Source organism: Armigeres subalbatus, chromosome 1 (genome assembly GCF_024139115.2).
Source record: "Armigeres subalbatus isolate Guangzhou_Male chromosome 1, GZ_Asu_2, whole genome shotgun sequence".
Taxonomy (NCBI): Eukaryota; Metazoa; Arthropoda; class Insecta; order Diptera; family Culicidae; genus Armigeres; species Armigeres subalbatus.
Genome location: NC_085139.1, coordinates 149,436,473 through 149,452,879, shown reverse-complemented (window position 1 = coordinate 149,452,879; position 16,407 = coordinate 149,436,473). Strand labels below are relative to the sequence as shown.

General features: G+C 38.6%; 1 protein-coding gene and 1 long non-coding RNA gene across 2 annotated transcripts in view; both read right to left on the bottom strand.

Moving 5' to 3' along the window:
- The window catches only part of LOC134205243 (uncharacterized), a 35,953-nt gene extending 29,948 nt beyond the window's left edge, over positions 1-6,005 (bottom strand). Inside the window, exons 1-4 of the mRNA XM_062680324.1 lie at positions 5,848-6,005; positions 5,669-5,792; positions 5,015-5,238; positions 4,724-4,959 (exon numbers count right to left, since the gene is read on the bottom strand). Coding sequence (XP_062536308.1) covers positions 4,724-4,959; positions 5,015-5,238; positions 5,669-5,792; positions 5,848-5,898 — 635 coding nt within the window. The 5' untranslated portion in view covers positions 5,899-6,005. The remainder of the gene's footprint in view (positions 1-4,723; positions 4,960-5,014; positions 5,239-5,668; positions 5,793-5,847) is intronic.
- Positions 6,006-8,151: 2,146 nt separating this feature from the next.
- Positions 8,152-15,973, bottom strand: LOC134207347 (uncharacterized). Its single transcript, XR_009978364.1, has 3 exons — positions 15,946-15,973; positions 8,325-8,437; positions 8,152-8,248 (listed from the first exon to the last, which is right to left on the bottom strand). It is a non-coding gene; the product is annotated as an uncharacterized LOC134207347 (long non-coding RNA).
- Between the last annotated feature and the right edge of the window lie 434 nt (positions 15,974-16,407).

Sequence of the window (16,407 nt, the reverse complement as noted above, 5' to 3'; positions counted from 1 at the left end):
CTTGGACGTTAATTTTTAAAACTGTAAATATCTTTTAATTGTAAATGAACTACAAATAAACTGAATTTTAAACCACAAAAAAAAATTATACTGCCGTCATACGTACATAGGACAATTATGCGTAGAACGGTAGTATATAGTTCAAATAATATTGAAAGTTACTGGTCTGGTTCAATCTACAGTTTTGGCGATTTAAGGAGAAAGTTGAAAAAAAAACTTGAAATAGCATAAAGTGTTGGGATAGCTAAAGGAAAATTTTAAATTCTAATATTCTATACCCTAATATCACAGACTATGACAGACGCCGTAGCAACGGGTTTGCGGAAGTAGCGCATCCCATCCAAAATTTCGAGAGTATACGCTGGATCCATTTGTCGATTCGTTCTAGCTTTGCGATTCTGTGGACGTAATTGATGGGATTGAATGCATCCAAAATCAGGATCATCTTCAATATCCAGTTCTGCTTCACTTGAATTTTATTGCTATAGCTAGCGGCACAGCTATACCATGTTGGGAAGCCGTAGGTTAGAGATGGCTTGAAGACAGTCTTATACAGCAGGATCTTGGAGTTGACGTCCAAATGTGAACGTCGGTTTATGAGCGGATAGAGCACTCTGATGAGTTTGTCACATTTACTCAGGCTGTGCTCTATGTGGGTAGCGAAGGTTAGCTTCTGGTCCATTGATAGTCATAGGTATCGAAACTCATCCGACCATGGAACTGGGAGACCCCAAACGGATATTTCGCTTTGCGGAAGTTTTTGCGGGCTTCGCTTGCGAGTGAAGAAAATAGCCTGCGATTTGCCGGCATTCGTTTTTATCTTCCACTTCGGAACTTCGTGTCGATCAGATGTGTGCCTATTTACCGGAATTTCGGAATTGCAACAATTACTGCGTGTTTCCATTTCGACGGGAAATAACCTAAACCAGCGGTTCTCAACCTGGGGTACCTTCGCCGGGCCCAGAGGGTACCTCGGACAAAAATGCATAATGGAGAATGAATTACAATTTTAATTAAAACTTATTGATAAAGTTTTGATAATTTTGTATTTTTTTTTATTTCAAAACATTGTCTTGTACATAATATGCATGGCGATCAGTAAATCATGGTCTATTTAATCCTGCCCTCTACAACCAGTACAACAGATGAAGGGCTGTGAGACAAAAGATCAAAAGGGCAAAACCTCGAATTAACAAATTTGAAAAATCTTCTCTGCAATCTACCTGATCAAAACAGAATGTTGAATAATATGTTAAGAATATGATTCTTAACTAAAATCTGGAGTCTACAGATTCAGAAGCCTCTATTGAGAAAAATGAGGATTTTTTCCCGAAAAGCTTAGTTGTTTGGTTGCGAGAGAATTGGAAGCATTCTTCTACGATTCTCGGAAGCCTCCTTCCAAGATGCCCGGAAGAATGCCCGGAACAACTGGTCGCATTAACACACCCGAAGAGTAAAAAAGGCACTTTTCAACAGGCTCGAAAACCTCCTTTTAAGAGGCTCGGAAGCTTACTTTCAAGAGACTTGGAAGCCTCCTTTACAGAGGCCCGGAAGTATTATTTTAGGCTTCCATATTTAAACTTTCCTTTTTTCTTTTCCTCGGCTCGGAAAGCTCTTTTCAAACGGCTCGGAAGGCTCCTTTCAAGTGGTTCGGAAGCCATTCTTTAAAAGGCTCGGAATTCTTCTTTCAAGAGGCTTGGAACCGTACTTTCGAAAGCCTCAGAAGCGTCCTTTCAATATTCTCAGAAGCCTCATTTTAGTGGCTTAAAAGCCTTCTTTCCAGGGGCTCAGAGACCTTTTTTGAAGTGGCTTGGAAGCATCCTTTTATCCAAAAGGCTCGGAGCTCTCTCTTAAAAAAGCTCGGAAGCTCGGAAAAAAGCTACTTCTTTCAAAAGGCTCGAAGCCTTCCTTTAAGAGGCTCGGAATTTTTTTTCAAGAGGCTTGGAAGCGTCCATTCAAGATACTCCAATGCCTACTTTTAAGTGGCTAAAAAGCCGCCATTAAACAGGCTCGGAGGGCTCAAAAGTGTTTATTCAAAATACTCCAGAGCCTCCTTTCAGGGGCTCAAAAGCCGCCATTCAATAGGCTCGGAAGACTCTTCAAGAGGCTTGGAAGCCTCCTTTCAAGAGCTCGAAAACCTCCCATCAAGATGCTAGGAATTCTATTTTAAAGAGGCTTGGATGCGTATTTTCAAGAGGCTCAGAAGCGTCCTTACAAGACACTCAGAAGCCACATTTCAAGTGGCTCGGAAGTTTTCCATAAAATGGCTCGTAAGGTCTTTCAAGAGGCTCGGAAGCCTCCCTTGAAGAGGTTTAGAAGCTATTTTTCAAGAGGCTCGGAACCCTCTCTTCAAAGAGCTAGGAATTCTTTTTCTAAATTAGGAAGTTTCAAAGAAAATGAAAATTTTAGAAAAGTTTATAGAGAGCCAAATATTTCGTTAGTTTTCAGGTACACTTTCATATATCTTAAAAGCCTCGATTATTTTCATCTAAAGCATAAAACATAGGAGGTACCTCAAGAAAAAGGTTGAGAACCGCTGGCCTAAACGAAGCCAAGCGGAAAAGAATTTTGCTAGAACAATATGGGCCTTCCGAGGTAAATTCTTCAGATTTCTTGGACTTGAGTCTTCGAATAATTTGTGTGACTTCCTTGGGATGAATCAACCACCGGTGACCATGATCACCATGAGTTTGGTCAATGTGTATGATCGACTCGTACACTGCAGCGACAGTATCTGGATCATCTTCCAGTTCGTTGCGATGAGCCTGTGCGAAACTCATGACCAGTTGTTGGGCTTTCTCCGTGGATGATGCGATAATATTTTTTCCTTGTCGCAATGGTGGGCTGTATTTAGTAGATTTGCGTAGAGCTTTGGTGATTCTCCAGAGTGTGTCACGGTCATCGTTAAGCGTTTCTTTAAATTTGCAAAAATTGGCTTGATCACACTCTTCTCGGATCCGGCGGTTCAGTGATCTGACTATATTCCGATAGATGGGATCCCTTCTTCTGTACCATTGGCGCCGACGTTTATTTCGTAGCGCTATCAACCTTCGGGTGCTCTCTGGAATTGCCGCTGTTTCGTAGGTTCGTTGCTGCACTTCAGGGATCGAGGCAGATTCTGCCTCCCGAACTGTCGACGAAATGAGCTCGATTGAAGCATCTATCTCGGTTTCACTAGTTAGAGCCGCAACTGCTGGGTCCAACAGGTTCAGCTTAGAGTTCACCTCGCGTTGGAAACGGCTCGTGCATCGCATCGAAATTTTTGCGTTGCTAGTGTCATTGGGGTGGTGACACTAATATTGAACATAACTGGGAGGTGATTCAAAGACAGTTTGTTTAAGGTGATCGGTTTGGCCATGTCGAACAGGTTGTTGGAGAGAGCTAAGTCCAGGGTGGATGGACGACCACGGCCAGTCGGTTGAAAAGTGAAGAAGTCTCGGAAATGTATGAAAAAATTACGAATTTCCGCTTACTGGCATAGTATTGCTCCTGCTCTGTTGACTTTCAAGCAGTTCCAGTGACGGTGGCATGCATTGAGATCACCCACAACGAAAAAAGGTTCTTCTCTTCTTGTTATTGTACAGAGGTCTCGACGGAATTGTGTCCAAATCGAACGACGTTTTGCTCCAGGAAAATAGGCCGCTATTATGTGTATATTGCCCTCCAGTGTGTCAATCGAGATTCCCGCAGTTTCAATAACCTTGGTCAAAACGTTCAGCTCAGAGAATTTAATACCTTGACGAACAGCGTTATGGGCCAGGGGAAAAAGAAGCGGTTTTGCGCTCGGCACGCATTCGGGACAACTTTTCTATGTAGCTTTTGTGGCTAGGACAGCCACGGTAGTTTGCAGTATGTTGACCACTACAATTTGCACATTTGATCGTGTCTTACGTGTCTCATTTTTGTCAGCGCGCTCCAATTCCGCTTTTTAGAAAGTCTGCGCTCAGTTGAGGAATGCTGTTCACCACATTTGACGCATGACGGACGAAGATTACAGTTCTGCATTCCGTGGCCGAAACGTTGACATCGGTGACATTGGACAGCATCTGTGGGTCGTCGTTCGAAGCCAGGGGTGACATTGTGCATCTCGAATCGAATCACTCGAACCCACGGAACCCCTTCACAAAGAACAACAAATACTAGAGTTCCCTCTTACTTCACGGCAGGCTACTGACTGATACTTCTGCCAGCAGCTGCAGTTCTCTTTATTTCAACAACAGGTATCCAGGTGTTCATCACCGAAATCTAACCTGGTAACAGGTTAAAGCGATAGCTGAACATCGCTCAGGATGGATATCTTCTAAGTCGGCCCTTTGCACCACCGCACCGGAGGTGTCCAGGGCCCATAAGTAATTACAAAATAGGAAAACAGTTTTAAAATTAAACTTCACAAATAAGGTCAAACCAAATATAGAATAAATGAATAAAGAGATTAAACAATTTATGGGAGATTATATATATGAAACAGTGACTACAACAGTGCAAGAAGAGATAAATCACTGCACCAAGATGCCAACAAAATGGTTCGATTGATGAAAATCTGATTTTGAATCCCATGTACTTTAAATGGGAAATATTTTGTTTTTTTTTTTTACACAATCCTGTAGATAAGCTTTCCAAAGTTTGGGATCACACAACTTGCGACTGCTGTAAAAGTTTCGTCAAAATCAAGAATTGGGTTATGCAAAATATGTGATATGTTCATAAATTCGTAGATACTCACACAACTTTACCGAAGCCAGCTTCCGAATATCCGCTGATGAGGAACAAATCAGACTTGTGCTGAACCAAAACGGACCGCTGGATATGACCTGGGCGGTTGATTTTCTGACTGGCTTTTATGGTCGTAGAGCCATCATTTTTCGCATTTTCTGGAATTTGATAAATATGGAATCGATCTCGCAGATACACGACGCCCACCAGCAATCGTTTGTTAGTTACTGTCTTCAGTTCCTCCATCTGAAATTGATATAATTAGGGCGCTATTGCATTGGAAACTCAGAAAACATTTTACCTCGAATTCAACTACTTCCTCGTTGATATCGGATATCGTGGCTATCGAAGCCAGTTTCACGCCGCTTTCGCTAACAATGATTCGTAGAATATGATTATCGGAGTAGAGATACATGTTTCCGCTGCTTCGGACGCGGCAAAATACTGTTTGCTGACCAGCGGCAGTGCGATTTAGCTTCAACTTGACCCGACGCAGTGTTAGGTCATACTGAGATGTGTCGACTTCTGAAGAAAAGTTGGTTATTGATCAAACAGTTTTTTAAATTCTCGTTCAATAAATTACAATTACAAACTCAAATGTCTAACTTTAAAACAAATCACGCTAATACATAATTTAAAAAACTGTCTTTTTTAATGTGAATGGGATATAAAATTCTTAAAACAAATTATGTGTATTTTATTATTAACTGTTAACTAATCCAACTAAAACAATAAATTAGGATGGATAATTATAAATTTGCCCCGTTCTTAAGTATTACATTTCATTTAAAAGTAGGGGAACAGTTCCTCCCATCTCACAAAATCCGAAACAAGGCCCCAATTTATTTTCACTATCATTGTTTGGGAACCACTGATACCCACTTGAAAGTATGCAAACATGTAACAGATCACTAAATCCACATGTCTTTCGTATTCTCCGTCAATTTTCACTTACCACTTGCAACTGCCTGTGGGGCTTGTCTGATCCTTCGTTTGGACAAAAGTTCCAATTTGCGTCGCATGAGTAACTCCATCTCGCTGCCACCGTCATGATCGAAAGCATTCCAGCACCAGACCACCTGTTGTGTCGAGAATAAAACTAATATCAACATTATCACTCAATATATAGATTACCTGTGGTGCAATTAGTAGAACGTAAAGCCACGTAGTAAATAACATGACCATTTGGGGGAATTATTCTCATCCAAAGCAAGCGCTTCCGGCTGTTCTTTCACGCACAAGGTTCGGTTCCGTTTTAGCAGAACGATCATCCATCAACAAAAACAAACTCGAAACGACTTCCTGTTTCGTGACATTTAAGGTGAAATATTTCACGTGTCACCCTTTTCTCGTTCGGCAGGGTGACCAGACTTACCGAACGAACGAGCCAAAACATCTTCTCCAAAATTGCTAACGTAAACTACCGATTATTTAAACCGGTAAACAAAAGTACGGCCTGTTGAACTATTGGAAACCACATTACTCGCTATACTGAATAATCCGACATTCTTTACAGAGTTCACGTCTTCGCAAATCGCAACTGCTTATACAAATCAATTCCAATTCCATTCCTTTTCAAATAATTCAGGATACAATCCCTTTACAAACAACTAACAAATTTCCTCGCAAATTGCTCGGGATGCTCTCTCAGCTCATCGCAATACAAAATTTGTCAATTAGGAATACTCATTCTACGTAAAAATCGGGTAAGTTCTACCTGACTTTTAGATATTTTAGATATAATTCACCGGACACTTAAGTTTCACCTGAACTGACCTTTCACTTCGTTTTTTATTCGCTCAATCGACGCTTTATATTATTAAAGGTCTACTGTGACTGTCTCAAAAAACCCATATTTTATACGTTCGTTTTTACGCCTATTAGGTATTATCAAAATTTAAAACAAAAAATCGAAAAAATGCTGTTTTCAAGACTGGACTAACATTTGCCGGACATTGAGCGAACATCGTGTGAATTTTTCACACCGGTTCACACGTGCAGCACTTTCAATTTTTTAAATAGCCTCCAAGAAAATATGGGAAAGTTTACCATAAAAAAGTCGAAGAATCGACTGAGGCAATAAAACGAGATACAAACAATTGACCTCTGCCGTCAAAACTTGTATCTCGTTTTATTGTCTCAATCGATTCTTTGATTTATTTAAGGTCAACTTTCCCAAAGAACCCCTATTTTATGCAGCCTCTAACTATTTTTAAAATCGAACGTTAAATCGGGCCAATTTAAAAAAAAACAGCACTTTTTCGATTTCTGTTTTAAGGTTGGTATCGTGTTCAAAAGAAATTACTTTTTCTATCCCAATCCCAATCCCGTTTACTGAATTGGAGAAGTAAAAAATTGAAACGAAATTTCTTCAACAGTATCCACCTGAAAAGAACAAAAATCAAAAAGGGAATTTGTAAGGTTCCCACGCAAACTAATGGGAGCTGTCACTTTACTTTCGAAAAGATAGTATGCTCGATGATTCCGCAAGTAAACGTGACATGCAGCTCCATGCAGATCAGTTGTCAAAATTCCGCTTGGTAATATTGCTTTTTGCATTGAAACTTTTCGTTTCGTCACTGAAACCATTGACACTTGTCTTCAGCGACTGCTTCCGCGATAGAGCATTTGCACAATTTTTTCACTCATACATCTATATTGCTGTCAAAATGTGCATTTGACAATTAAATTTTCAACTATTTTTTGACACCGGTGCACTCACACAACCAATCGACATCAGTTTTCAAAAAATCAGGAGTACCATTACCCGGATAAAAAATATTATTAAAATACAGTCGCAATTCGCTGGTTGGGCCACGACCTCAGCCCAACTAACGAATTCGGTTTTTTAGTTGGGTCAACTGACAGCCATTTGAACACGTGTATTTCGACTTGAACATCACAAATGATGTCCAGTGACGCCCAATCCCGTTTTCCGTGTTTACATTGAATTTTGACGTACGGTTGCTTTTTAGTTGGGCAGTGGCCCAACCAGCGGAGGCCCAACTAAAAAGTGACCCAAGTATTAAGATCCCAACCAGCGAATCCCGACTGTATCATAAATTTTATTGTTACAACACCATTTAAAACATTATTTTTACCATTGAATATAATGGAATTTTGACAATAAAATCACATGAGAAATAATGGTTTTCCACGATAAAATGAATGGTAAATGGGACTTTTACAATTAAAAAGGGGGGTTGTTATGTATCTTTACAATAAAAAAATCGAAAAATTTCCATACAAAATTTGGAGCAAAACAATTGATTTTACGGTTCTTCTATGAGATGATTTCGAGCGACAAAACAATAGAAAACATTGTGTTTTAAATGTTTTCATTTACTGTTTCTATTGTTTTACAATAGAAATACAACAGGATTTAGAATACATTATACTCCAATATTACAATAAAAATACAATACAATTAATTGTTTTACATTTTTTTTTTTTCAAATTAATTTTAATTCAGTTAAAACTTGATTTTAACTCATTTTAACTCGCATTGCTGTTACTTGGCTACGGGTGCATAAACCTGTGAAAAATGTAAATTATTAAAGAATGTCAGTTTTATTAAAAGTATGTACGTCGAGAAGAAAAGAAAAAATTACCTGCATCAGTTCTTATTATATCCCGTTGGTAAGATTGGCCAATGGTAGCCACTGAACGATCTTGAATCAGTGAACAGCAAGCAGCAGTATTTTATTTATCATAAGCTTCATTTCTGTAAAGGAACAAGGATACATGTTACTATGTCATCAGGTATTATGCAGATAAAATTTTTATTTATTTTTTGTTCGGGATGAACCACTGCGTTCATTATGTACATTGAACTTTTGTATGTAGTATAAGGTGCCTGCCAGAGTAGACGCGTCTACGCGACGCCGCGCGAAAATTGTACGCAAGGGAATAACAATAAAAAATAAGGAGCTATCAAATCGTATGGACGCTACGCTTCGCATTGCCCTTCGCGTCTACTCTGGCAGCACCCTAAGATTACGATTACCGGTGGTGAGTATAAACCGTTTGTCAGCGCAGTATCATTACTTGACACTTTATCGGTCGCTATTAAATGCGCTGCTAAAACAGTAGCGCAGCTGACAGGTGACCAAATTTGCTAGGGTTTCGTTCAAAAAAGCTTTTATTTGATTTAAAATAATGAGGTGCAGCACTCATTTCAGTCGTACCGATTTGCCATTCCGGCACACGTAAAACCAGTTCCCGGCCTAAACAAAATTTTACTCGATCTCTCAACATTTTACTCTCATTCCCCAACAAACATTCACTAGTTGAACTAACATCAGTGTGATGATTTAATTCAGCGCTGTCAACAATCAATATGAAACTGGTGATTTTTTCATGGTTCCAGTTTCATAGATTATGAACGACCCTCGGTCCCCAGAAATGTCATCTCGGTACCCAATACGTAAGCTATGGTTAGCCACTTAGAACAAGATTTAGCACTGCAACCATGGCAACACTCCACGAGTTTTTTTTTCAGTAAACAATAACAAAATGTGAAAATTGGAAGTTGGATCTTGAATGTTTTCTTCACGATGATAACGAAAAGAATAAGCTTGAGTTTCCTTTTTTGAATTTATTTTCAAATAATTTTGTTTTTCAGCAACTAAATGAAGACTACTAATAAGGCAGAAGAGGGCATATTATAGAGATGATATTTATAATGAATATATTATAATATAATGAAAAATGGAGCCTGAGAGAATGAGAATGGCGGCGTAGTGCCACCGTAGACTTGTTGAAGACCGAAAACTTGTCGGATTGCAGCTTGTTTCGAATGGACGACGGGAGTGTCCTGGGCGTGGGATTTTCTGACAGGTGGAGACTGCACACGATACGACGCAACACGGGTGTGGGTTTTGGTTGGACGCCAAGATCGTTCCCGGAATTGGCGTCACCAAAGTCTGGCCGAACACGGCGAGCCGCCGCAGATAGGGTTAGGGTTAGGCGCGAGGTTTTCCGCCAGATAACAACCAGACACGGCTGCATCCTGGCCGCAGGAGTAGAAAATCACTGGGCGCTAGGACTGCCTCAGCCCACTGAAGCCATCACTTGGGATGTCGGCTTACCGAAGTCGTGACTTTTTTATGCACTTTTGGACAATTACAGTTTTTGATTTTGTGTCTTGACTCTTGATTTGTGTTGGATCAACTGTCACTTACCCTTATCTTACGCGTTCATCGTCCATTTTTCCTCTCATTTTCCTCCATTTCCCTTCCCATTTCCTCGGATTTAGTGGTATCGCGTAAATACGTGCTAGCAACGAATTCTCAAATTGTTCTAACTTTCGTTTTCATTTTCGGCAGGTTCGATCTTTTTTAATAGACACATATTATCTTTCTGAAAACTAGTTCGTTATTGTTTAAAACGTTATTTATATATACGAAATAAGATTCCAATTTTTCATATATGGTAGCTGATCTGACAATACTACTTCGCAATCATAAACAATCATTCAAGCAGAAAATTTTGAAGCAATTTCGGAAATCTTATGGGCCTACGATTTTGCTGCCAATTCTGACCCGCCTCTTTGACTTCTTTGACTCTTCTCTGTGGATTCCTCCTTCTAGATATAACAGACTTCGGGTTATAAACTTGCTTGCAATTTCAACAATCAAAAAAAACCTAACATAAACCAATGCGTACTCTTTTATATTTTTTGTAATGTACACCCATCCAATTTTTTTTCAAGAAATGTTTGAACCATTTATCAACAGTTAACTCAGAAGATTTCTAGAGAATTATCTGTTCCTCTATCTGAAAAACAAAAACAAAAAAAAAATAACTGGAAGAATCCAAAAACTTGGAAACTATCGAAGTGATCAAATTCTAAAAATCTTACCGTGTGTATCGCAAGACATGCATCGTCACTGTTTTTTTCCATGGTTTTTCTTTGAAACCAATACGTGATAGCAAAAGAAAATTAAAAAAAAAATTAATCAACAAAACTCCGTGGCTAGCAAGTTCACAGAAGTCAATTTTACTGGAGGGTTAGCAAGGACACACATTTACTATGAACTCCATTCAACGCAATCTTATTCCTGCGTCTGATTCCGAGTAGAACTATTTTTAATGAGGAATTCTTGAGATTTTACGGGTAAATATAGTTTTGTCGTTTTGTTTTATATTCATATGTATTTATTTTTTATTAAATGCTTAACTTTTATTTCAGCTAGGCAATGCCGAGACGCACTAAAAAACCAAGGGAGAAATTTACGCAGCTCAAAAACCATAAGAACACGAGTACTTCTCGCGGTTCCCACAGGTCCTTGCAACAGATTCTCATGCTCACATTATGCAAGCCGTAAGCGCATTCGTCTTTTCACATTATCGCGTATTTTTGGATTTGTTTCCGGACCCGGTCGTACGTAGAATACCGAATGTTTCCTTCCGTGATGGATCTCCGGATGCATTTTGACTCCAGGTCATTTCTATGGCTGCACTGAAATTGAAGTTTAAAGTACTCTTTCGGCAGATCTTTCAGAAGCTAAATTGATTGTTTCGTTATGAATCATTTTTGGCAGATTTCACGATAAGTTGTGAAAACTAGAATGAAATAATTTCCAAAGAATTTGGAATTCATGCTTTATTCCCCTAAACCAAAAATTTCATTAAGAATACTTTACGAATGTGAATCTACATTTGCTACCACTATCTGCGTGTGGGGAAAAATAAAACATGTGCAAAACTTAAAATTATATAGGGTAAGGTGGGTCACGGGGTAAGATGGGTCAGGGTCGTTTTAGAGCATCATATACATTTTAATGTGGAGATTATAACGTTGTTGGAGGGATAATTCGGTTTTACTTTATTGTCACTCGATTTTATTTTGGTAGAGTATGGCAAGGGAAAATATTGTTCTGCATAGTTTCTTATGCGAAATACAGTTTCTATAAAAGGTTGCGAGAATTTAAATAGATACGTAGCACCTATCCCTCACACTTTCCTTACAATATCTTGGCCAATACTACTCAAATCTCTACATCTTCGCCACCTATCTGAGATGGTAGTACCCCTGCGGATATTCCGGGAGAGAGAAACGAGATCGGAAAAGCATAAGCATTGCTTCTAATAATCCTTGCCCCGAAGCAGGACAGAAATCGAGCCCCGTGCTGGTGGCCGATGAGTTTTCGCTATCGTTGGGCAATACACCTCTAGAGACCGGGACCGTAGTTTTGGAGGTGAGGGTTTGTTTGAATTGAATATTCGATGTGTCACCATCCCGATTGTGAGCAAGTGGGACGTTGATCACCCAAGGCACAGAGAACAGACATGGAGGCTCGAACAAAATTTCTTGCAAAACATGTGTAAAAAAACAAACCGAACCGCAACGCCCACGACGTCGACATTGCAACTCACAATCTCATTTTGACAACACGATGGCGTTGTTATACTCTTGCATGTATCGCTAGTCAAGTTGAAAACCGAAATGGGGGGCTAGCGAAGTTGGATTTTTCTCGCAATCCGAACGTTAAACCTAACTTCGCTAGTAGTGCGCTAGTCTAATTAGGCCCTAATTAGACTAGCGCGCCACTAGCGAAGTTAGGTTTAACGTACGGATTGCGAGAAAAATCCAACTTCGCTAGTCCCGTATTCCGGTTTTCATCTTAATCGAGTATATAATGACACTAGCGCACAGTGGCATTTTTTGATGACGCTAGCGCTGATTATGCACGGGATAACGGCGACATTCCAAAGTTATTTCAAAATGAACAGTAAAAAGTTATCACAACATAGTGAGTGCAGCTTCAACGTCTGTTCTCTGTGCCCAAGGGTCCCACCATGTTGGAAGCCAGTCAACTGTAACTTCCCCGTCTGCCCACTAACCGTCAGTTTCGGTTACCGCATGAAGCTCATGGACCCCAACAATCTACATTCGCCCGTTCCCTTCCATTTTCCTATCCCTTGTCCTTGTTCTTGTTGGTGGGGTTACTTTTCTTTCATCATCGTTACCTCAGAGGTAATTTGGGCTTAGAAGGTAGTAACAAACGCTAGTCGATGAATTATTTATATCATCGTATCTCCGATCTAAAATAGAAAAGGAGAATATTAGATGAAATTGGAATTCATATTGGGTAACGATACGCATTTCACCGTTGAAAAATAAATAAACAATTCATTGTTACATCTATGGCAACAGTATAAAATTAGAACTAATTTCAATTCAATGGTGGGGTTGCTTTGTTTCACTGGGTACCGCCGGGTACCAGAAGGGTTAGTACACTGGAACCATAAAATGAGTACTAATTTGCACTGACCCCAATATCTTGATAATTATATCTATGGCGCTGTGTTGAATTAAGTCTGTACTATTTCTTATCACAACTTTAGTTCAAGCTTTGTTCACACAATTTTGGCGAAGTTATACAACTATAACATCTCATTTTGAAAAACAACTTTATTAACTGATTCGTTAAACCTTTAATAAGCATTTTACTAAGCCTCAATTCAGCTACATGTGAATTCTTCGAAAAATAATAACGCATAGAATGTAACATCAGTAAGATCTCCAATGAACGTATTTTGAAGCAATTGCTATTTTCATATAATCATTTTAAAATTTTCCTAAATTGGGTCTCGAACTGCTGTCATTTGATCATCCGCCGGTAACGTTGTCATCCGCGCCATCCTTGATTTGTTAGATATGGCTCACTCAATGCATAACATAAATAATCTTATTGCTGAATATGAATCATAATTGGACTCTTATTCAATAAGTCGATCTGTCAAACTACAGTTTGTTAATAACTGTACAAGATTTTTATTTCAACCATTGTTCAGCCAGTCATAACCATCGCACACTAGGAAAAATACGTAAAAATAATGTCGATAAACGATAAAATAAAATCCGTCCTCAATGCTATTTATGAATTTATGAAAATAAAATCAATGTATATTCGGCCTTCCTCAGAATCTCTTGATAATCGGTTGCGATATGATTGTCAAATGCTAAGATTATTCCAATTTCGCCGCAATAAAGATCAACATCCATGCGATAATATTGGGATTCCACACATCAAAGATTCAATAATTTTCCGATGTTATTCAATGGCGTTATGTCCGGCTTTTAGTAAATTTCGTTAGTTAGTAAAAAAATAGTTCAGCATGAATGCATGATTTTTTTTTATTGCTCCAGCTGTTTTGTTCGTTATAATCTCCGACACTTTAATAAATCACGAAAATAAAAAGCTTGTCTTGAAAATAATCTTTATTTTTCTAAAAATCAAATTTCCCAAATCTAGAATCCAGATTTTCTCTGAAACTGAAAAAGCATGTTTTTTCCCACTGTGCGATAGATCAAATAAATGTGAAATCCAATGGTTAAGAAGGACAAAGGTTAAGAAGGATGTCTAATGCCTGCTTATTAACTTACTATTCAAACTCAATTCGACCACCCTATCAGAGCATCACATCATAGTCGAACAGAGAACTTTAAAAATCATTAGTTCAGTACATTGTTAAACTTCCCCAATGTGCTGAAATGTGATAAAGCGAAAACGTAAGTTCGACTTCAAATAAAGGTAGCAAACAAATAAATAAGTCATGTCGAATATTAGTTTGATAAAATGGTGAAATGAAATCTGTCTAGCAAATTATTCAGCATCTATTTTATTCAGCTATGAAGATCACTAATAAACAATAATTCAACCTAGATGCTTATTTGTAGCTTGTCGTTGTTTGTTGGGTCTCTCTCGGGACGGTAGAAAATGAGACGTAAACAAAAATATGCACGTTCCACGACAACAAGATGCCAGATGGTATTGCGCTTTTTGCACTTTATAAGAGTTTTGCGAGATTTTTTTCTCACAGTCATCTTTTTCTCACACTCAATACACTCAAAAAAGTTGGATTTTCCGTGTATAATATTTGTGTGTGAGTGCTCAATCTGAAAACAAATAGACGTCAAATCATGGCGGGAATCGATTTAGTGTACACGCTTACATGTGACTAACGAGTAATGGGTTATAATTGGGTAAATTTCAGTAACAAAAATCGATCAAGCCGAAATGAGAGTGCGTGTGAGAAAAAGAAGCGGTCAAATCACAACCTACACATAACTCTTCAAATTGGTGAAATCGGCAATATTATTCATAATCATTTTTATTTGGTTGAGAAGATATATTTACTCATCCAAATTTCTTCCAAACACTTAAAAACAATATTCTTTTCACCTTTTGAAATCGAGAGAATTATAAATAACATGATAGCACAGACAAACAGACGTAACACTAGAGAAAATACCATCGACCATGATTTCAACGATCAATTTGAATTTGATTGATTACGCAATTCACAATTAGAGGCGCTAGTGTCGTAATCCTTCGGTTTTGACATTTCACTCCAGCGCCTTCTGGTGACGATGTCATACGAAACATCGTTTCGTGTAACATGCTCGTAAGATGGGGGTAGATAAGTTGAGCGATGGATTTTTCAGAAAAATGTTCAAGCTGTTACGTCTGTTTGTCTGTGATGATAGCGTCAACGTATTAGACAGTTTTTCTGTTATCGATGAAGGATCATTTTCATACTTTTGGCCTTTTGGCAGCACGGTGCGGCTTGAAGTGTTTGGGCCGAGGTGATTTTTTGTTCGGTTTGAGAATACAATTTCAAATGTATTCTAATATGTTTAAATAAGTTCTAGTGAAACGAACTAATAGGAAGAATTTAAGTGCGTGTGTTTAGAATTATGGTGTGGTGATTAACACCTTAAAGCAATGGTTGTATCGAGCACTGTGACGATTTTCAGGTAGGTGTTTATTTGATGATACCGTTTTGTAAAAGTGGAAAGAATCACTCCGGCTCAGTGGTGTGGCAACGGAGAGCGAAGTTTTGAAATCTACATTTTTATTTTCTACAATTGGTTCAATTCGGAGTAAAACAAGTGGTTAAAATATATTGAGTATTGTGAAAGATAAATGGGAGACTTTTTAAAAATTATCAATCATAAACCTACGGCTTCCAAACAGTATAAATCATTAGTTTTCTGTGCAGTGAGCCGGGAATCGGGTCCATAGGCCCAAGTAGTGATTTACCCTATTTGATGAACTATCAAACGTCGAACGTCACCGGTACGGAATGCAGCCACCAAAATGATAACCGAAAATAGTGACCGATGCGAAAAAGAGTGACTAATCTAAAATGATAGCACTGATCAAAATACTCGCTCCCAGTAATGATGCTCTAACGCGCGCTAACACTTTAAATACTTACCACGGTACAGAAGCCGTATAGTGATCTAGGAATGGGCGATACCGATACGATATATCGGGAATCGATATTTTCGCTCCGATTAATCGATATTTTATATCGATTTTTTTGTGTTCGATTTTTGACCGTATCGATTTTTTGTAGCTGATATCGAAATTCGATTTTTTCAAATACCGAGACATTATCCGTAATACATCAAAACAATACAAAATTTTCAAAACGACTTATCTGCTTTTGTAAACAAAGATTCTAACGACGATTTGACGAATCTGATAGCTCTCCAACGCAAACCAACACCATCAACAGGTAGCGGAATCCTTCACCTTCCTATTGATGGTATTGGTTCCCATGGGAGTGCTATCAGATTCGTCAAATCGTCGTTTGAATCTTTGATTACAAAAGCAGATAAGTCGTTTTGAAAATTTTATCTTGAAAACTAAAAATATAGCACCTTTGGCACAATCT